Source organism: Electrophorus electricus, chromosome 21 (genome assembly GCF_041902795.1).
Source record: "Electrophorus electricus isolate QZ-2024a chromosome 21, ASM4190279v1, whole genome shotgun sequence".
NCBI lineage: Eukaryota > Metazoa > Chordata > Actinopteri > Gymnotiformes > Gymnotidae > Electrophorus > Electrophorus electricus.
The window spans coordinates 6,743,520-6,766,772 of record NC_137517.1 but is presented as its reverse complement, the minus strand read 5'-3'; the positions used below and the strand labels follow the sequence as shown (position 1 = coordinate 6,766,772).

Below are 23,253 nucleotides of genomic sequence, written 5' to 3'. Positions count from 1 at the left end.
AGTCATAGCCCGTGACACTTAGCATGGGTTAACTTTTCTAGAGTTGCACAAGGCAACCTGGCATTCTCGTGCCCCTGGTTTCCAAAACAGGGCGTTCCTTGGAGCAACAGGAAGGCATTTATTGCTTATCGCAGTTCACATTGTCTTTGCTTGCTTTAAGCATCAAGTCTTGGCCCAAACTGACTGACTGGTGGTACTTTTCAAACAGAATAAGAGAAACTAAAGTAGGTCTGCACATGCAGATTTACTAGATGAAAGTTTATTCGAGGGGTAGTAAACTTGGGTAGTAAACTTGATTTATGCAAGGTGAACTATAGCAAAGTAAATTTGAAGCAAATGTGATGTACACAGCTACCACAGAGAATCCCTCTCTCCAACACAGTTATGTGCAGAAGAGACTCCTCTCCAACACTGTCATGTGCTGACCATTCACGGGGTTTAGGTTTATTGTCTTAAGCAAAAGCCAATAGCCAAACTTGTAGTTAGGTATGTCATTGTCCAAAACTCTATTATTATCATTATGACTACTACTGCATGTGTTAGCTGTTTTTAGTTGATGCCCCCCCATAGATATTGATTAGAGCACTGTTACTGCCAGTGCCCCTATTGAGAACCCTTCAGCTTCCAGGCAGGACATAGGAAAAAAATCTCAGACTCAGATTATTATTTCACAATGCTGGGAACATTCACAATTCCTTCCTTGAAATGTACACAAAGGAAAAGCTTTACAAATCACCTCAAACACCTCGAAGGTACAGGGTTGTGTTACTGCTGTCTTTAAGGCCTCCTTTTGTTTTTCTGCTTTGGTTCTCATGTTAACTTTGGTAAAACGTAACAAATCTTGTGGGTGGGCAGGGAATGTCATGAATGTTTGGACCAAACAGGATGGGGTAAGCATATATCACATATACTCTCATTCATTCCCAAGAAGTATATCTAATTAACAACAAAGTAGTACTTTGGAAACAAAAGTTGCAATATTTTATTTAACCTTATTGCTCGCATTACTTGTTACTTGGTGGATAAATTATGACTTTTGGCATATATTTAGCACAGACATGATTAAGTGTCAAGTTGTATTCAGACATAGTTGTAAGACGCTTTGGATAAAAGCATCAGCTAAATGCCGGAAATGTAAATGTAAGTCTGGGCCTGCACTGATAAGGCTTGCAGGCAGGGATTAGGCTCAGCCGTGGACTGAATGATATGGTCCTCTATATTGATATGCAACCTCTATATTGTCACTGAGAACTCTCAGGGTAAAAATGCTGATTTGGGGTCAGCTCTTCCTATATCAGTATGTTGAAACTTAATTTGGTATATTCGTATCCAAAACTGAGCCCAGATCATTACATGAACAATGATTCATGTAAGCCCTGGTTTCAGAGCGCTCCTGCACCTGTCTTAGATGTCGTCTTTGTCTTTAGCGCCGTGCTTGAGGATACGCGTGAATTCTGTGTAGTTGAAATTCCCCTTCTTGTCAATTGGTGCTTCGCGGAAAAGCTCGTCAACCTCCTCGTCAGTGAAGCGGTCACCCATGGTGGTTAGGAGTTCACGAAGATGGTCTTCATGAATGAACCCTTAAGAGTTAAAGGTGTAACATCAGGAGTCTATAGCACAGTGAAATATCAACATAATTGCATTTTTTTGTTCACACACGACTACTTTGCTAAAGCATAAAGTTAGTGTTTGGATCCTCAAATAAGTTTTAGAACCTGTTTTGCCACATTGGACATCAGTCCCACATTCTAAGTCAGCACAATGCCATGGCTGGTTGGTAAACCTCAACAAACAAGGAACACTGTTGTGTTTGCATTCACCGCCCAGATGCAGGGCTACCTGAGCCATCCTCGTCAAAGCAGGTGAAGGCGTTTCGTATGACATCCTCGGGGTCCGTTCCGTTGAGGCGTTCTCCAAACATGGTGAGGAACATGGTGAAGTTAATCGGCCCTGGAGCCTCACTCATCATGCCTTCCAGGTACTCGTCTGAGGGATTCTTTCCTATAACAGAGAGCAGGGAGTTTGGACTTAGGCAGTCACTGCGCACGTGTATGGTGCGTTATGGAGGTTTTCAAGTCCAGTCCTGTAGATCCTTCTCCACACTTGAGCTTCATACTTTCCTGACCCTAAAGCACACTACCTAATCATCTAATGATCAGAAGGGTGAAGTGGGAAACTGGGTGGGTGTAGAAGGGAGTAATGGAAAACTGCTGTGTTATGACATTGTGTCATATTAAGCTGTTCTTCCACACAGTTACCAAGAGAGGCGAGCATGTCATGCAGGTCCTCCTTGTCGATGAAGCCATCACGGTTCTGGTCGATCATGTTGAATGCTTCTTTGAATTCCTGGATCTGGGACTGGTCGAACATGGCAAACACATTGGAGGTTGCCCTCTGGGGACGCTTCTTTGTGGTCTTCCCCTTAGCTCGCTTGGCAGCAGACATTTTGGCTGAAGATTTTTTTCCTTTAAACAGAATGGAAAAAAAAAAAACTGTTGATAGATTTATCTACCAATAACAATATCTACCAAAGTAAGTGAAAGGATTGAGGATAGAATTTCCTTTGTCCATAAAACTGTACTCTCATTATGATGCCAATTGTAAAATCTGATCATCTAGCACTCTTACTGTTTGAATTGTTTGATAATTGGCTCCCAGGCCTGGGTTTCAAAAGGACCTCAGACTCCTCACCTCCGTGTTGACAAATTTAGTTAAAAGTCGGTCTGATTGGGGAAGAGGGTCAGGTTTTAGCAGAATGCACAGTGAGCAGGAATGTTAGATCATGCACTATCACTTTCCTCCACTGACTGAGGCTTAACGTGGCTATAATTGTGTGCTTAAATGGGATTTCCCCCCAAAGTTGCAAAACACTCCCTTGGCTTGCTTAACACCAGCGAAATGTAGAAGTATGTGATCAGCTTGGACTCAGCTCATATCTCATCTGTCATATGCAACTCACTCAGGTCATCTTTTTTTCTGCTCCCTCACTAATCACTGCCCTAGTGATCCAGCTGGCTCAGCGAAAGCTTGCAAAAGGACACATTTTTGCTTTGCCTCCACACTGTTTTTCTTAATTTCCCAATTATGTTTGACAAGGCATAGGGAACCTTGAGCTCATTCACATACATGCAGACTTGGGAAACACAATAATTCATTAATCCTTTACACCATGAATAGCATAACTTCATCTAACAAAATATTCTTGATATTTTAACGCAGTACTATATATGCTTTATACCAGCATCATGCCAATTAGATTTTTTTTTTCAGAAACAAATGATCACTTTTTGGAATAGCTTACACGAAACATTAAACATCCCTGCCGACAGCACAAACGGTTATTTATTAATCTCACCTTAGGTTTGAGCGGCAGAAGGTTGATCGTGCGCCTCAGCGTCGTGTCCCGCTCCTCAGACAGCCTGGGACGTTTGTTTAGCGTTTCGGCGTGTTTTCCACACCTCCCTGTTACCGACTCAACCAATAAGGTCAACAGTGTTCTGCAGCCTGGCGCGGAGGCCTTTGGCCATACAAGGCGAAGGAATCTGGGAGCTCCCGCCGTCACACATCCTGAGAAACCTCGGTGTTTTCGCACAGAGCTGCTCCCGACGCGTCCCGGGGCCTTATTTAGTAAGTAAACGACCTAGCGCGCTACGGCAGAACAGCGTTTCCAGTGTTAACAGAGAACAGACTGTATTTCTGTGACTGTTGTTACAACAAACCCATGCTGAGATTACAAGAGTAGGGTGGGTTGCATTCGTCAGTCCAGACAGAATTATGTAATAATTCATGAAACATTTTCTCAAGGGAATGATGAGAAATTATTGCGTTATTGTGCTTGAATGCTAAAACGGGAATAACCAGGATGATTAACTGCGTTACCGTAGGGCCACTGCATTTAATCATACAGTGGCCCTACGGTAAGGCAGTTTGTCAACCTGGTGACTGTATTTAATTGAATGGCATGGCGTGAACTTGGTTTAGCTGTGTTTTCGGCGTTATGAGAAGTCATTTATGTAACGTGGCAGTCTAGCGGAACTTCTAGCTGCTGGAACGATTGCGATATTTTTGACTGAGCATTAAAACGTCAAATTATCGAGATATCTAATTATTTTCTTATTGAACATCATTAAGAAACATGAAAGACCAAGTACATAAATAATTAAGCGAATCTGATCACGGATAATGGTTTGGGGGACTTATCTTTGCATTATCTTTACGTACACAAGAGAAGACACTAATTGCATCGTTTGATTGAAGTTATAAAGCAAGCAAATTGTTGACGCTGCATTGATGACTGCTAGCTCCCTCTTTCTCCCGCAACAGACTGTAGGTAGGTTACAGAGAAAGCAGAAGAAAAAGCTTTGAGTGGCATGGATAACATCCAATCAACAGAGCAGACTTGAGCGCTACTCTGAGTCCAGGCAGCGGCAAGAAGCACTTCCTGAAACAAGAGCAAAGTCATAGTAAGATCTTGCTACATCTATTTTTATCTTACCCTGTAGTGACATTGAGCAGTATAAAGAAGTTGAAGCATCTCGGTTTGACAGTTCTGCTGTGGGACAACACGTGAAATAGTCTATTGTTAGCTAGTTCTATTCTTACGCAAGGTAAGTCATATCACTACAAGCTGAAGGCTGGCAAGACGAGGAGTGCAAGACGAGGAGTGCTGTCGCCGATGGCTGCAAACACCGTCGATCACGTACAGCCGTGTCTCTCTCTCGCTCTCTATCTTTGCCTCACATGAGAATAACGCACGCCGGTTGCAACCTACCTCTCGCAGTTTAAATGACCTCTCGGACCGCCAGCTTTGACCCGGGCAGCGCGGGCGCCGACACGCCCCTGCGCCGTACTGCTGCCAGTTTACCAAAAGCCATGGAGAACTACTCAAGCGACAGCAAGAGGCCAGAGCCCAGGACAAACGAGAAAAAATGCTGTAAGTGATATTTGCATTCTTCAGCAATTGAATATGAACAAAGTAGCTAGCTTTTGGCTATACCAGGAAGGGAGCTTGCAAAGGAATTATAGTATTATTACAGTAATGATTATATTATGAGTCTAGTAATGATGTACATAACAGGAAATGTGTTTAGGTTTTAAATCTCCTTAATGTGAAGCCAGTGAATGTCAGGATTCCCATTCATGAGGCTAGGTAGGTTTTTCACTGTGACTGTGTAAAGTAGACAGGCGTTTGCCTATCTCACTGTTAAATCTACAGTCTGTCTGTCAGTACCCTTATTCAGATCATGTTTTTTTTGTCCATTCTGATGCTATTGTACCTTATTGCTACTTGTAACTAAGAGTTGTCAGTACAGTGTCAATTAATAGAGTCAGTTAATTGTTTCCTTGTAATTTTGAAGATGTTTGAGAAGGATAATGTGGTAAGCACCTTGTACTTGTTCATCCGTAGGTTATTTTATTGTCGTTAGGCCATTATGACTGTTCAAGTTCCTCTAGGCCAACAAACAGGACTTTCATAATATATTTTAATTCTGTGGTATACCTGAATGAGGAAATATGTTCATAAAAAAGGCAGATCTAGTTTGGATTTGTACCTTTTCTGTCATAGGGCCAGAAATAGCAGCCACCAATCAGGAGTGCTATTTATATACTATAGATAATGAATTTTATAGGTTTTATAGATAATTGTAAAATGAGATCTCAGTAACATTAAAATGTTAATGTATCTAAACAAATACTGGTGTGCTGTCACTGCCAAATGTGACATTATCGCTGAACCTGTACTTCTGTTCTACAGAATAGGTGTGTTCTGTCATTAATTAACAAATGTCCTTCTCATTTTCATGTTGCATGTTTGTATTACAACTTGTTCATTCATGTTGGGGGGGGTAATCCTTTCAGAGTTTGGAATTTAGCTTTTCAGTTTCACGTGTGCTAGGAATGTCTGGAAGTCATACGATGTGATCAGCAGGTTAGATCATGTCTCTGTTGAACCAAGGGTACTGGGGAGCGAAGGTTCTGATGGAAGATCTCTTCAGATAACCTGCTTTTTAATACTAGCGCTATGTAGGGTGTCTCCACATACTAGGCCTACATTAATCTCAACAAGTGTCAGTCATCATCAGTGGCATAGCGTAAAATTCCGGGTCTCCATTGCAAAACGCACTGTGGAGACCTTTTTTTTTTTTTTTTTTTTTTTTTATGATCCACTCCTGATGGATGGGGTGGGGTGGGGTCTTATATTGAGGCCCCTCCCACTTTTCTACATGCCCCTCGCTCATACCAGTGGTCATCATACTGTGTTCCACCACTGATATGTATTGTGGACGACTGGCTGGTCTTGCATTCCACTTGTAAAGGCGGGATAAGGAACCGCATCCTCTTATGTGGTTACATGTCAGTGGTTGTTTTGATTCTTTAGAACGGAAAGGTTGACGTGTAGTAGAACACACATACCTTTCTGTCTGCAGTCAAATGTGGATACCAGTATGTACACTACATATTGTGTTTCCCTGCAACAGAGATTTCAGTCATTATATATAATATATGGAGTCTATCATAAATTGTTAAATTGTTAGTGGTGAAAATAGCTGGTGTATTTGCTAAAGGATGCAACTGTGAGGTAAGGTTTTTTTTTTTTTTTTTTTTAATCTCAAGCAATGGTTTCTAATCCCAGTCCTGTGGGAACCATTTACTGCACTGAATAAATGTTTCCTTCTCCAGCACACCTGGTGTACCTCATCAGCTAATTACCATGCACTAATTCACAGGTATCACAAAGTAGGGACCGTACAGGGTGGGGTTTGGGAGCCACTGCTTTAGAAAGACTCGCTCTAAGATGATATCTGCACGACATCAAGAGAGAGACTGAATCAGAAAGACAACAAGCCTAGAGAAAATAATTTAGTGGCAATGTGGCCTAATAGAAGGAAATGAGGAACCAGTGTTTTTCCAAAGAATGAGCTTTCAGCTCTTGATTATTTCCCAGCTTGTATTTCAAATAAATATGTCAGGCTTTGCTCATAATCAGATTTCTGATGAACGGAAGGCAAATGTGAAGGGTGGTTGCTAGGTAGCTGCCACATGAAGGACTAACAGAAGGATTGACATGGAAAAACAAACCGAAGCCTTGAGTTTAAGTGCCAAGAAGGTTTTGATACAAGGTCTCATGTTTCTAACATAAAGTTATGACTTAAGAGAAATAAATCTTTAACCCTTCAGTAGATACATGTTTAGATAAATTAGTGGAAGTTGAATAAAAACTCAGATGCAGTAATACCAACCATAGCTTTTGTATCTCAAGATTATTCTACTCCTTTAGTCATAGTGGTTTTAGTAACTTTTTTTTTCCCCAAAATTTAGTGCAGTTTAAGAGGGGCCAGGATTTTTAAAAGACGATTTAGTTTGGTTTGTAGTGGCTTAAGTTTATGATCAACTTTAGGAGAACAGTAATTTTTCAGGACAATCCTGAAGAAGAAGCACAGTGGCTTTCAGGTCCTGCAGGCGTCCAGTTTAGAGCCAGACCCACAATCCCTTGGTTCCTGCTGTGAACGACATCTTTCCATAGAACCATACAAACAGTGGCCACTCGAGAGAGACCAGCTCAGGTGTTCCACAGACAGTGTCTTTAGATGGTATTGTTATAAACCAAAAAAAAAGAGAAAAGTGTCTTATCATTCTTTACACGTGTGTTTCTGCCTTCTATTCTTTAGCATGGGCATCATATATGACAAATTCCTCCACTATGATTGTGATGATTGGCCTCCCTGCAAGAGGGAAGACCTACATTTCCAAGAAGCTCACTCGCTACCTCAACTGGATAGGAGTACCCACAAAAGGTGGGAATGCTGTGAATCCCTGGCCTCACATTTCAACTATAACCACAATATAATAATCTATTCTAATATGTCTATAATCTGTATCTGCAATCGTTACGTGTATGCTACTTCATCTTGTAATATAAGAGGAAGAGTGAAAGAGGCGCCAGTGTTGTGTGCACTTCTTCATACCAGCATTGCTTTTGTACATATGCAAACTTGCTTTAGGTTTTGTCTGAGAAAAAAAAAAAAAGGTTTTTACTTCCAAATGTGCTTCAGGTTCATTTCCTGGTTCCATGTGCGTTGTGCCTGGATTGACAGTGAGTTTATGCAGCTTGATCTTTGCTGAATTTATATGGATGCTAAATAAAATTATAGAAGGAAAGAAGAAAGGGGGGCGATCACGGACGTGCTGGCAGTGTGCGTTTGTTTTGGTTTTTTTGTCATCGATGTTCTGGTGGTACAGCAGCACATGGCCTGACACCCCACGTCTTAGGCGCACATTTGTGGAAGACTGGAACCTTCTAACAGCCGCATGTTTTGTGCAGTGTTCAATCTTGGCGAGTACCGGCGGGAGGCTGTGCAGTCGTACAAGTCCTATGACTTTTTCCGCCATGACAATGAAGAGGCCATGAAAATCAGAAAGTGAGTAAGTGGGCGGGGGTTGAGTAAGTGGATGGGAGGTGTGGCTTGATTTAAATAAGTGGGTGGGGCTTCACTGACCCTCCCTGGTGTGACTTTTGCTCTTTAGTCCAAATTCTTTACATACGTCTCAAGCTTTATAGACATGAACATTTACTGACAGCTATCTGCCTGCGCTGATATGCTCACCCTATAGTAAACTCCTGATTGTACTTTTCGCACTAGATATTCTATGTTGGGATAAAAGCAGGCATGCTACATTGCTGAACAAAATAAACATAAAACTGGAAGACAGCAGTCGTGTCAGCGGACGCGCTGACCCGTCTGCCTTTTGCTATTCAGGCAGTGCGCGCTGGTGGCGCTGCAGGACGTGAGGACGTACCTAAATGACGAGGGCGGCCAGATCGCTGTGAGCTCCCCTTCTCTTTGATAGGCACTGCCCTCTGCACTGCCGTCCACAAGTGTTATGGCATGGACAGAGCGGTCAGTTACAGCAGTAGAATGGATTGTATAATGCCTGTTACATAACAGGAAAGTGGTTTCACAAGCCGCACGCTACTTCTGGAATATGTTTTAGTATTAAAGTGAAATGTATCTTGTGCCGTTTAATTCTCCACAGGTCTTTGATGCCACAAACACAACTCGAGAGAGAAGGGACCTCATCCTCAGCTTTGCTCAGGACAATGCCTACAAGGCGAGTTCCCCACAGGCACTTTGGCTCTGGTGTGGCCTTCGCTGTGTGTTAAGAGGACACGGTGAAGAAAGCTTTTCTCGTACAACTAAAAGCGTGAACTGAACTTTAGGAAGTCTCAGGTGGCATGGACATGGGTTAATATATTAGTGTGAATTACAGAAATTAATTCTATTTCCCGGATGTTTGTGTTGTGGCATATAATTTATGCTTATTAAGTGTGTCTGATAAAACACAGCATGATCTGATCAGACTTATTATGTCTGAGAGAAATATGGTAAGCATCAAACCACTAACATGTCAAAACACAGCTAAAAATTTTATCCATTTGTCTAATTGGATGCATGGGGTAAACAGTTAAGATTTTCTACATTATAACCAAGCAATTGTTAACACTAGCGGCGTCCACATTGGAATGGTTATATACAGCAGAAAGCATAAATTAGGGTAACACTTCACATTACATTACAAGTGCAACTATACCATAAATTATAGTGTAACTGTAACGGTGAGCGGTGAGGAAGCGGACGCATGTGTGGAAAGAGCGTGATTTATTACTGGCAAATCCAGAGTCGTCATTATAACAGTCCAAGGTCATAGAGCCAATACGGAGATTGGCTCTATGTTATAAACAAACAAACACTCGAAGGCAAACAAGGGAAGCAGGTTATAACATAGGCTAGGGAACACAAAGGCCTTGAAACACAGACAGGCTTTCATACATCCACCAAACACAACCACGCAAATAAACAATGCAACCAAATGACAGCCAAGACCAGGGCCACAAGGCAGGGTTTAAATACATGAACTAAACTAGGGACAGGTGTGGAAAATCAAACGAGGGGCGGAGAAAACGAAACTACGGCATGGAACTAAAATACACAAGACAGAGAAACCACAGAAGATGGGAGGGATTAATCGTAACAGTAACAATGAAAAACAATACAACAGTACTCTGCTTACATAGTGGAAAATAAAATAATAATTACGGAGAAAGAAAAGTATCAAGCTGTTATTACACGTTATTTTTTACGCTGCAATTACACTGTAACAGAAACTTTAAAAGTACCTGGCCTGCCTTTTAGCATGTACGGTGTGATGTGTGTGTGTGTGTGTGTGTGTGTGTGTGTGTGTGTGTGTGTGTGTGTGTGTGTGTGTGTGTGTAGTAGGAGTCTCAGCAGCATTGGAGGGAAAAAGGTGTGTAAGAGCAGTTTTGTTCTTAATAAAATCTTGCTTGGCTGTTTCAGGTATTTTTCGTCGAGTCGATTTGCGATGACCCGGATGTCATCGCAGAAAACATTATGGTAGGCTGTTGTTGAGGGCAACCTTTGACTGCACCAATCATAGTATATTAATTAACTTAATACTAATGTTCAGCATTGTGCATTGGCATGTCTGTGCGTATATCAAAAACACAGTCCTTGAAGTTCAAGGAATTTTGATCCCTTTAACTAGGAGTTTAATTAGGCTAGTCATGTTAATACAAGATCAACTAACAGTGAACAAAATCCAGAACTGGATCTGGATTGCGGGTTCAGATGTGACAACCTCTGGCACACGTGGTGATGCAGCAGAAGTTAATGCTTCATATGTGTCCTGCTCTCCTAGGATGTGAAGGTGTCCAGCCCTGACTACCCCGAGAGAGACCGCGAGAGCGTTATGGAAGACTTCTTGAAGAGGATCGAGTGTTACAAAGTCATGTATCAGCCTTTAGACCCCGATAAGCATGACAAGTAAGACCATCCCATTTTAAGCGACACACCTTAGGGATTAATGTAGACACCGTTTTAGACCAGTTTACATTACAATGTAACTTAGATCAAAGCACAATTTTGGTGAGAGCAACATGTGTTGTATCAACTGTACCAGGCATACTGTGATTATTTGTTGCTGCAGTAATATAATCTTACAAGCAGGTGGAGACAGACCACACATGCGTTTACGAAGTCAAGAGTTTCTTTTGAAAAGTGATTACATTTGGTGCTAGTTTTGTGGTATTTTATGGTTATCACAAACCTTTTAGCTATAGTTTATGTTTTGTGTTCATTTTTGAGATCTCTGCTGATTCCAGAGACAGGATGTCCTTGATAAACTTGCAAAAAAAGTTTTTCCATTGAACTGTGAGGGTGTTTTAGGATAACAATTCCTTTCATTCCTCCTCCCTTTTTTGGGAAAGGGAGGGTTGTTTGTCCTGCGTCATAGTTCTTCTTCCAAGCTCACTAGATATTTAAAGATTGGCATGGAAGTTGCAGAAGGGTAAACAGCTTGTTAATATCAGGACTCCACGGACCAGGCACTGTTCTATTGAACTGACAACATTCAATGCTATTTTAAGGCACACTGATAACATGGCAATCCAAAATAATAAAGCTTTGTATATCAGGCCACTCTGATCAGATGGAGAGACAAGCCCTATTCCAATATATTAAACCGTTACACAAAAAAATGCATATTTTTAGAATACATTTAACTGGTCACGTTATTGTGTAGTGATATAATATGAGTGTAATATGAGATACAATATGAGTAATCTGAGTGTAATATAATGTAATGAGTTTTTTGCTACAGCTTTATGCAACAGTTAGTTTCCAAACAAATAAAGTGAAACCAGACGGCCTGTTTGATGCCTGTGCTTGTCCTACAGAGCATCCTTTTCTCCTAACTGTACAAAGAAGGGAATAGATTAATAAATACAAATAATAGAGTAACCCTAGTGAACAACTTGATTCCATCTTTTAATTCTTAATTCTTTCATTCTTAATTTTATTTATTAATTTTTTGTTGTTGTCTTTTTTCCTTTCATCTTTGTTTATGTTCAGTTTAATTTCAGACTAATCTTAGTTGGCAGTGTTACATAAACTATGCCTTTAGTACTGTGTTAGGTAAGCAATTGTTAGTTACATATCAACAAGTTATTTGTTGTGGAACTACTGTTCGGTGGAAGGAATTGCCAATATTGAAACATATTTAACACTACGTATTGGGCTTTTTCTTTATTTTTTAGAACTGTTGCATGAAAGAAATCGAACACTCAAGGTTATGTGTTATTGCGAATAACATCATGGCTGTGATGATTTATGGCAAATCACAGTCATCACTGCAAACAAATCATAACCATGATGATGTAATGACACACCCTACCCTCTCGTATTCTGTTGCTTAAATGTGACATAGCCTTTTGATACAGGTTTGTGATGTAGGAATTGTTTGATGTTAGATTTGACCCATCCCATTTCTAACTATGCGGATGTGATATGTGTTTCTCTTTCGGTGCTCAGAGCGCGCTCCTTTATCCAGGTTATTAATGTGGGCCAGCGGTTCCTGGTTAACCACGTGCAGGACTACATCCAGAGCAAGATAGTTTACTACCTCATGAACATCCACGTACACACCCACTCCATCTACCTGTGTCGCCATGGCGAGAGCGAGTACAACGTGGAGGGGCTAATCGGTGGCGACTCGGGTCTGTCTGCGCGTGGCAAAGAGGTTGGCGCGTGCACACATACACACACGTGCACTCACACACACACACACACACACACACGTACACACACACACACACATGCACACTCACACACATGTGTACTCACACACACACACACACATGCGCACTCACACGCACACACACACATGCGCACTCACACACACACACATGCACACACACACACATACACACACACACACATACACACACACACACACACACATAGACACACACACACACATGCGCACTCACACACACACACACACACACACATACACACACACACACACATAGACACACACACACACATGCGCACTCACACACACACACACACGTCTGCTGCCTTTTGAATGCTTTGCATAATAATGTAGACTTTGCCCTCATTTAAATACGGTCATTTACTGTAACTTAATTTGTTCGTGTTCACATAATGTGACAAAGCAGTGGGGGATTTGTGAAGGGGAAGCAAATAAAAGCTGGACGTTTTACTGTAGGGGATGAAATCACTACATGGTTGGGATCACACCAGGCAGGGCTACTCCTTCCCTTACAGTCTGAGTGGCATCATCTAAACCCTGCATTGAAGTGGCAAAATGGACTCACACTCTGTTGCATAACTTGTGACAGCTGGGTTTATGGAGCTTAGGAAAATATTGGCACATACAGCATTCAAGAGTGCTGCTACATTGAATAATGAGGCGAGGCAGGATTCATGTGTGGAGATGAGTGATATTTGCTGAGTGGAAATCAATAATGCTAATCCTTAAAACAGTCCATAGTGAGATTACTGGGAGTTCAAGACACATACGTAGGATGCATAGTGCAAGACACATAAGAAACAAACCGGGATTAAGAGGAACTCAGCAACGAGGAAGATATTACATCAGTGACTGACAAGACAGGAAAACAAAGGGTGTAAATAGATTAGGGGGAAACAAGGCATAGGTGCACACAATGAAGGGCAGGGATACACAAGACCAGGTGGGGACGAAACCAAAACAACAAACACATGGCACATAGTATCATGGGAATGGTGACACCAAAGGGGGGAAACTGTGACAAGCACAAATACATAAAGGCAACTGGTTTTCATGAAACCTTTCAGGAAAGCCGTAGATGCTGAATAACTGAAACCAGAAAAATAAAGCAGAATAGTTGAGGTGTGCTGGTACTAAGTGCCAGAACTTTCTGGAGAAGCTGTTGGATATTGGTATACAGGCCTCTTGTAATCATCAGACATACATGAACCATAGGTATATAGCTTTATAGAATTGTTGTACATTGAAAATGGTCTGTTTTCAGGGGATATATTAACCAACTTTACATGTGTTTACATTTTACACTGCCAGTTATAATTTTTTTATATATATATATACATATATATATATATATATATATATATATATATATATATATATAAATTTGTTTTACTGGAACAAGCGTTTCACATTTCTAACTTAACTGCAGGATTTTTACGACACCACTAAATGAGGGCCCTGATCCTAGATGTGGTGTCTGAATGAAGTCAGAGTGGAGCTGTTGTGTCTGGGCTGCGCCCGAGTGCAGCTGGGGTGTGGAGGTGTCGCGTGGGCACGCACGTGTGCTCATGCTCGTCTCCGCTGTGGCGTGTCTGTACAGTTTGCCCGAGCTCTGCGCACTTTCGTGGAGGACCAGCGATTGGCAGGCCTGAAGGTGTGGACTAGCCAGCTGAAGCGCAGCATTCAGACGGCTGAGGCGCTGGGCGTGCCCTACGAGCAGTGGAAAATCCTAAACGAGATCGATGCGGTGAGCCCCCGTAGTCCCTGCCCACAGGCCCCTGCCTCCAGCACCACCACACAGCTGTTATTGTCAGGGTTTTACTGGGTTTCATATGTTCTGGAGAAATGGAGGCTGCATGGGATGTAAATGGGCTGTTTTTGTTCGTGTTTATCACCGCAGAATAGTGGGAGGAGGAAAACATTTGTCATTCACTTAAACTACTCCTATTCTTACATGTAAGGAAGGTTTGTGTGTGTGTGTGTATGTGTGTGTGTGTGTGTGCTCATGTGCTTGTATGTGTTTGTGTGTTATAAGGGAGTCTGTGAGGAAATGTCTTATGAAAAGATCAAAAGGGATTATCCTGATGAATACACTTCGAGAGATCAGGACAAGTACCATTATCGCTACCCAGGGGGTGAGGTAAGCATCACACACACACACACACACACACACATGATTCATAGTCATTCAAACAAAGATAAAACCCATTACTGTGTGGCATATACCTGTGGTTTATCCCATCTGGCTTGTGTAGTCCTACCAGGACCTGGTGCAGCGGTTGGAGCCGGTCATCATGGAGCTGGAGAGGCAGGGTAACGTGTTGGTCATCTGCCACCAGGCGGTCATGAGATGCCTCCTAGCATACTTTCTGGACAAGAGTGCTGGTTAGGCTCTTCTTTCTCTCCGGTCTCTCCTTCTCTTGCCTCTCTGTCTTTCTCTCACCCCTGTCTCTCCTCTATCTGATCTCTCTCTCTATCGCTCTCTCACACACAAGCACATGAATTATCAAAGTTTGACGAAACAGAAAATGTGATTATGCTCATGCACTGTGTTCGAGTACTCTTTAGGTGAGACATGATAGAGCAGCATTCGATCTCTTCCGGAGGTCGGATGCAGGGCAGGTTTGAACGCTGCGCTGGTCTCCCCTCTGGCTGTGCCTCCAGCCGGGCTCCTGTATCTAATGCTAGCCCCTCTCTGTTCTGCCCCAGATGACTTGCCTTATCTGAAGTGTCCTCTCCACGTGGTGCTCAAGCTCACCCCTGTGGCTTATGGTAAGCTCTGTTGCCTTTGGAAGCTGTGCCTCTCTGGTCAATGTTTTTTTCCTCCTGTATGCTGCTCTTGCACCTGAATCTCCAATCATCAGCAGTGGCTGTGGGTGACTGTGGATTTGACATGAATCAATGCTCTGGCAAATTCAGACTGCACTGAACAAAAAGGAGTGGGGGAAGGAGAAATTAGCAGGACATTGTATTTGGGTAAATCCTAGAGTGCCAGCAAGTTGCGATTTCTGTGTAAATCAAGCCCTAGCAATGGGGAACACCACTGGACTCAGCCCCGCGTACCGATAGCCAGAAGCATCCCTGCTCATCTGAGAATAGCTGTCAAGCTTCTGAAGAAAGAAAGAGAAAATTTAACACCCCTGTGATTGTCAACAACTTGAACTGGCAATGACGTTTAGATATCGTTTAGATACGTTTAGATATAACTGCAGCATGTGTCACAGGAACATGCACGTCACACCATCATGCCACTGCTTTGTCCTGGACATGAATGTCCATGTATAAAAATCTAAGAATTCACAAATAGAAGTGTTATTAACCCAGTGCCTTTGCAGGTTGTAAAGTGGACATGTTTGACCTGAAAGTAGAGGCCGTGAACACGCACCGGAATAGACCGCTGGTAAGGACAGTTTGTCTTTGTCACTCCTTTGTTTTTAAGCCGTGTACTTACATTTGTTGAATGTTTACTATTTCTGGTTATGAATTTCTATTTACAAAATCCTCTTGCAGTTCTGTGGTTTCACATATCAGAGCATAGATAACAATTGTCTAGTACTCACGAACTTCTGTAGACATATCAAACCTCAGATAAAAGACAACACAATATTTATTCATTCCATTATTTATTCAACAGCAGTTAAGACAAAATACTGAAACCATGTTTTCACACTTAGGAAACAGAGGATGTGAATGAGGTGCACTTGGCTTGTTAATGCCTAGGAAAAACATCGGAAATGAAGTCAGAGATTCAATTGTTGCTACTTATCAATCTAGTGTTATAAAGTAGTGTTACAAAGTAGTGGTACAAGGCCATTTCCAAACAATCTGAAAGCTATCGTTCTATAATGAACAGGGTTATTTGCCAATGGGGAACATTAAAAACAGCTGCCATTCATCCCAAGGTCAGACCATATATTGTTCAGTGAATTCTCAAAGAAGCCAACATGGGTATGTGAATCACCATGTGTGTTGAAAACCAAATACAGTACATCACCACAAGTGCCTCATCATCAAGCATGATGATGGTGTGATGATGGACAGTTGATGGTGTGATGATGGACAGTTGATGGTGTGATGATGGACAGTTGATGGTGTGATGATGGACAGTTGATGGTGTGATGATGGACAGTTGATGGTGTGATGATGCAGGGTTGATGCTTTGATGATAGATGGTAGATGGTATGATGATGGAGGGTTGAGAGTGTGATGATACAGTCACCTGGGCACCCTCCAGTCAATTATCCCACCAGGAACTCCTCTTTGTAATAGACAATTCCAAAGATAAATATGATCTGAACAACTCAGCTTGGCAGAAACTGGGTCACGCAACAGGACAATAACACATCGCATTACAGCAAATCTACACCAATCTATTTGTTGTAATCTGAGATTAGATTCACCTAACTCTTGGACCTGGTAAATATTACAAGGATTGTGTGTGTATATATATATATGTGTATATATATATATATATATATATATATATATATATATATATATATATATATATATATATATATATATATATATATATATATATATATATATATATATATATAGGAAATTTGTATGCAGTATTAGAAAAACAGAAGAAAATGAAACAACATCTTATATAGAATACAATGGTAAGTACTTAGTGTGACTTCTCCTTACACTTAAGAAAAACTCTGGGAAGTGCTGAAAGAAGCCTTTCAGAACCCTTAAAGAAGGTTTAATATACCAGAAGAGGCCCGTGTCCCAGAAAACGAGACATTCAGACGTTGGGAAGAACGATAGCGGTACAAACGTAATGTAAAACAGAATCAGAAAGTAAATGAAATATAAGAGTTGTATATGAATTCCTCTACTGTTACTTTGAAACCCAACGAATGTGTGTGTGTGTGTGTGCGTGTGTGTTAAGGCATGAGTAGTAAAGATGAGTGGTAGAGTTGACCACAGTGACTATTGGTGGATATATATGGGTATATGTGCATATTTTTATGAGTAGGTCTCTTTGTGTGTGTGTGTGTGGGGGGGGGGGGGGGGTGTGCTGAAGGCGTGAGTGGTAAAGATGAGTGGTAGAGTTGCCTACAGTGACTGTTGGTGGATATATGTGAGTATATGCGTACAATTTTATGAGTAGGCCTGTGTGTGTGTAGTTAGGTGTCCTAGAGAAGGCAGAAGACCACTGTAAGGCTTAAAAAGAGACACCACAGCCCTGTGGTCACAGGAAAACAAAGAGACTCAGCTATTGTTAGTTGACACAGCTGAGATTCACACTGTCCAGCAGCATGGTGGGCTTTACCAGGAGTCCTGCACTTTTAGAGCACTGCCTATGGAGTTCAGTATTTGTCTGCCCCCAGATAAACAGATATACTTTAGACCTAGTTGTTTCACATGGTTTGACAACGCATCAATGTTGCAATCATGGATTGTGATAGACATTAGCTTAGTGACCAGCAGAAAACAATGAACAAATAGAGAGAATATACATAAACGCTATATATCAGTCCTACCCGATGATCCGATGAAAATAATTGAGCAGAAAGAGAACCCAGTATTTTGTAAACGGCTAACAGACTTTGGTGTTCGACCTCGCTCGGTTACACTTATTAGATCACTGTAGAGCAATCAGGAAGGAACAGTTTGGGGACAGAATACAGGTCAAGATTAGCAAAGGAATAAGACAGGGTTGCATACTGTCTCCTTTCCTATATGTCAAGGAGATTATGCAAAATTTAGAGCTAGAAATGACTGGTATTGAAGTCACAATTGGTGGGTGAATCATTAGCATTGTGAGATATGCAGGAAGTGAGCAAAAGCAAGGAGGATCTGAGACATCATTTTCAGAGTCAAAGAAGAAAGTAAAAAAATGGGCTTGCACTACGAATACAGCATTACGAATACAAAGATCATGACCACAGCACAGTAGTAGTAAAGTGCAAATCAAGATCAGTGGTGAAGAGATTGACTCAGTCCAGGATTTTTCTGGGAGCTAGGATTGGTGTGACAGTCACGCACAGAATAGCACTGGGGCGTCCAGCTATGGTCGGCATGACGAGATCTGGAAAAGCAAAGACATCAGTCTAGCTGCTATATTAAATAAATATTTGTGGACTTAACAATTAAGGAACATTTAGCTTTACCTGGGTAATTAGCGTTTGCTTTTATCAATATGCAATCATTACACACCATCTCACTTTGTCCCCTGATGCAGACAAGGTCAGCGTATGAATATCTCATATTACTATGTAACTAAACAAAGACATAACAGAGGTTTTTGCGAAACAAATAATAGGGCTGTTTTGCATGCTTCATTGTGGGCTGGCCAGCTCCACTTTCTCCATACTCCAGAACATATATTTGTTGGCCCAGATGTGCTCTTGACCCAACGTCTGAGAACATCTGTCAAATGTTCCTTGGGTTTGAACCTTTTCCTCTTGGCCATGACTCCTTTCCTCACTCTTCTGTCATTGTAACCAGAGTAAACCCAGGCAGGAAGTTCCGCCTGCTCTGCTGCGGAGGAACAGCTTCACACCGTTATCCAGTCAGGACCAGGTGAAGCGGCCCCGTCTGTTTAGCATGGGCAACCCGCCCCGGATACCGCTCCCACCCTCGCTGGCGTCCACAGAGGTTCCTGAAGCCCAGGAGCAGGAGGAACTCAGTGATGACCAAGTTAGTTTTCTGGCCTATTATCATGTGAGGGTGTGGGTGTGGGTCTGGATGTGGTTGAGCAAGTGTGAATGTTTTGTGTATGAATGTGTTTAGTAGTCCAAGGAGCTAATAGATATACTGGCACAAAATGTACATACATTAATTTTATGGAAATGGATATTTTTCTAAAGAAATTATAGGAGCAAAAGCATTTGCTTTTCTACTAACAGTGTAGAGTTTTCTTGCTGTTGAAAGAAATTGACTTGGGTCCTTTTTACTCCATCTTAATTCACTGTGCTGATACAGCCCTCACAGGACAACAGCATCGGCCTTTATTGGTCAAATTTGTTCAGGTTTCTATTTCTGGCGAATGAAATTTGCATATTGTTTAGAGAGTGTGACTGCGCTGCATTAGGATATGCAATACCTCCTCTGCCACTTTAAACCATTGGTATTTTAATCCATACGTACTTTATTGCATAAGAATTTTAATACTTTAAAGCCACTTTGCTATTAAAGTTTGTTGACACCGAAATAATAATAAATCATTAGAAATCATTTATATTACATGAATTACATTGGAGCACTTTTTGCTGTCAAATGCACGAATCCATCTTGTACTTAAATACAAACTTCTATGATTATGTTGTTATGCTTAAATGAAAATGACTTGTGTAATAAACACATAACTCTCAGTGCTTTTTCACAGGAGGAGCGCAACTGGTTCAGTTCTGGAGACCCAGATGACAGCTTCACTAAATGAGGAGAGAAGCACTTAAACCTCCACCTGTATGACCAGTGTTGAGACACAGTGTTGAGACACAGTGCAGTTCCACACCTTAATCCTATTTGTATTCTAGCCCCGAAACAAGCCAAAACTGCACTTGATTCAGCGAGTGTTCTGCTGGTCAAAGCAGCTTCTGTATCACCTGTAACTATAGCTGGGCTCATCCGAGCTGTGGCTAGATGACCCCAGTAGCCCCCTGTAGTAAACAGAAATGTTAGTGTCTGTTATACAGTAATGAAACAGGTGAAGGTTAGATTGGCAGACTGCAATTTAAGAGTTGTACACTTAACTAGGCATTGGAGAGATGCTTTATTCATGCCCTTGTATGGCTTGAGCGTATTTTGATGTGCAACCAGTTTTAGGTCTTCAAACCATCTCTTTTCCATGGGCAGATGTCATGATTCACTTCTCACTCATCGTCCTCTGTAATCCCCTATAAACTTTATTTCATTTGACCACTGTGACATGGTTTATGTAAAGGTGCTGCTAAATCCAGTCATTTGTTCATTGATGCCAGAGCCTGTGAAAATGAGATAGTATTTGATCACAGTTCTCTCTCTCTTTTTTTTTTTTTAATATTCTGGATTTTTCTTCTTTTTTTTCCCATCCCAATTTTTCTCCCTAAATGATTCATATCCTATTCCCACCCATCAGGTATGTTTCCCCTGTTACACAACAGCTGCCGACCAGGGAATGCCATGCACATGCAGCCAATCAACACGTCTTTTCGATCTGCAGCTCATTCAGTGTCAGGGGGTGGAGTAACACACTTTGAGGATATCCACCCCTTCACATCCACGAGTGGCCAGTGTCATTGTAAGTGATGGTGGAGAGCAAGTATGCAAGTATGACACCACCCCCATCACTCAGGAGCCTTTGAGGGTCTGTCTTGCAAAAAGCTTTCTGTCCTTATTGTGATCTTCTTGTTCTTCTGTCTGTTCTTGGGCACTGCTCTCATAATCCCATGCACAAGCTGTATAACTCAACTAATCTTAAAGGGTGGAAGCCTCTGCTGCTGTGGCCTGGTAAACCCCACCCCTTGCTCTGAAACCCTGCCCTTTCCACCAAATGTGAATGCCCTCTGGTATGTTAATGCATGCCAACCATTCATTCCAGGGGAGATATAGTCATAGTTTTCTATGGGTACAGTCACCTGTCATAACTGATATGGTTTTCAGGCAACTATTCTGTGACTGTCTTAGAAAATTCTGTGGTCCCCCATCTAAGTCATTGTTTCCATGGCAGTTTTTCGAGTCAAATGTAGGCTTAATAGTTAAACCAACCAAAGGGTGCTTAGATTAGTTACACAATTTGAAATGGCAACTGATTAGGCTGACTACGGTGGAGCAATAGGACTTGGAATGGAAGCATTTGTTGTGTTGTAGTGTCTTACTATTCTGGGAATCCTCTGCAAACCTCTGATTATCTCATGAAGGATGACTGGTCTCACAGAGTTGCAAAAGACTTCTCAATGTTTCAGTGTGAAAGCAAAACAGATTAACAAATAGAGCTTCACCAGAAGAGTAACTATTCAAACAATGAAAAGTTCTGATTATAAAGACTATAATGCATGCTTAGACTTAACCAAAAGAATATACATCCTTTTCATTTTTAAGCAGCTTTTTTGTTGTTATAATTGAATTGTTAAAATGTTTTTAACTTTCAAATGTTATTCTTGTTTACTTGTTTACCCACATTATCACTGTTTATAGATATGAAGGGGAAGGAGAGCAGTGAATGGTTATTGCAGCATTCTATACTCTAGCCCTCTAGCACTATACACTCTAGGGTTTTCTCTGCTCCAAAGTACCAGAGGAGCTCATCTGTTAACCAAATCAGAGAAGCAAAAACTTTGGACAGTTGTGCTGCTGGCATTGCAGGATTTATGGACTATTGGCTCTGCAAATGTGATGAAATTATCTGATTGTAATATAAAAATGTACATTGTGAAGTTTGTATCCAGTTCCTTTTTCCTCTCTCACAAAAAAAAGAAAAGAAAAGAAAACCAGTATCCAGCGAACTATGTTCGTGTCTCTGTTAAGCAGGTGCCTGGACAAGAAGACTTTAATAATGCACTTATTCAGAGAAAATGTAGAAATGTATGCTGTAACAGTAGAGAGGAATGAGGTAAAATGCTTTCAGTGGGAGCAAATCACTGTGCCTTTGTGTGGAAACATGTATTTTCCAGACCTTTCATGTAAATGTACTGGTGTAGCTGCGTGGTGTAGGCTGGAACAAACCTCATTTGTAATCTAATGGTTTGATATAGTCATGTCATTTTTTGATGTCACGTTGTTTGTATGTTTGTTTTTGTTGTTGTTTTTAACTTTATGCCGCTTGTTGGTGCACTCCTTTTGGCAGTCGTTAGTGGCATGTGGTGAGGCATTCTGATTGCTGTCATATTTATTATGCATTGTGTTATTTTCTGTTGAATGTTATTTTTAAGGACACAGGAGGAATATCTCTTCATATATATTTGGGAGAAAAGAAAAAGTATTGTATATTTTGCCCCCTAATCCTTAAAAATCACTATTAAGTAAACCTGTTTATTCTCTTGTGTTATTTAAACATGATTATAAATGATTAAATGCTTATATTATAGTGGTTGCCAGTGTTCTTTTGTGTTAATACATGTATTTTGCAAATACCTGGTCTGAACTACTGTGAAAAATGATAACTGTGTCGCTAACTACATATTTTGCTAATATGGCTTGAAATCAGAAAAAAAGAGCTTGTTAGCTCTTGCTTTATCTAGGTAGCTATAGCTACGTTTGAACATTACAATGAAGTAATAGCTAAGATAGTTATGCTATCGCTAGCGAGCTACTGTAAGAAAGGATCGGACACACGGTCAATATTTATAGCTAGCTAGCGTTAGATCGGTTGTTTTAGGTTGAATTCAATGCTAATGTTATCATACTATGGTTTTTATTTATTTATTTATTTATTTATCGTTGCTACATATTTCTTGTGACAGTTTCTTGACCAATTGGTGTGTGTTGTAATTTCACAGTATTACAAAGTTACTGGAAATTATACACGTTAAAATATTCTCTGCTCAAGTGGGCTTTCAGGTGGTGCACCATTTCCTGGTGCTCATTTTACCTTTAAAGCATGCTTCCCACAGAAATATTTTTTCTAAATCATTTCTGAGTTTTGACCCAATTGGAGGAGTCTTTTTTATTTACACATTTCACTTTATT

General features: G+C 41.1%; 2 protein-coding genes across 9 annotated transcripts; one reads left to right on the top strand and one right to left on the bottom strand.

Annotated features, from left to right (window-relative positions):
• Positions 1–955: 955 nt before the first annotated feature.
• myl9a (myosin, light chain 9a, regulatory) lies at positions 956–3,680 on the bottom strand. 2 transcript variants are annotated; one of them, XM_027018070.3, is made up of 5 exons: positions 3,356–3,680; positions 2,629–2,723; positions 2,259–2,465; positions 1,840–2,001; positions 956–1,580 (listed from the first exon to the last, which is right to left on the bottom strand). In XM_027018070.3, exons 3-5 carry the CDS (start codon positions 2,443–2,445, stop codon positions 1,405–1,407), a joined length of 525 nt encoding a protein of 174 aa, XP_026873871.1. In that variant the 5' UTR covers positions 2,446–2,465; positions 2,629–2,723; positions 3,356–3,680; the 3' UTR covers positions 956–1,404. The 2 variants fall into 2 exon arrangements, with proteins under 2 accessions (XP_026873871.1, XP_026873870.1); XM_027018069.3 differs by lacking the exon at positions 2,629–2,723 and having other exon boundaries at positions 3,356–3,659.
• On the top strand, positions 3,498–22,651 carry pfkfb2a (6-phosphofructo-2-kinase/fructose-2,6-biphosphatase 2a). 7 transcript variants are annotated; one of them, XM_081704815.1, is made up of 16 exons: positions 3,498–3,627; positions 4,324–4,933; positions 7,671–7,796; positions 8,324–8,420; positions 8,760–8,826; positions 9,037–9,111; positions 10,356–10,412; positions 10,717–10,841; positions 12,387–12,594; positions 14,231–14,377; positions 14,666–14,770; positions 14,886–15,015; positions 15,340–15,402; positions 15,966–16,030; positions 19,093–19,284; positions 20,705–22,651. In XM_081704815.1, the coding sequence occupies exons 2-16, from the start codon at positions 4,786–4,788 to the stop codon at positions 20,813–20,815; spliced, it is 1,716 nt and encodes a 571-aa protein (XP_081560941.1). In that variant the 5' UTR covers positions 3,498–3,627; positions 4,324–4,785; the 3' UTR covers positions 20,816–22,651. The 7 variants fall into 7 exon arrangements, with proteins under 7 accessions (XP_081560941.1, XP_035377422.1, XP_081560942.1 ...); XM_035521529.2 differs by having other exon boundaries at positions 19,973–22,651; XM_081704816.1 differs by lacking the exon at positions 10,356–10,412.
• Positions 22,652–23,253: the final 602 nt, after the last annotated feature.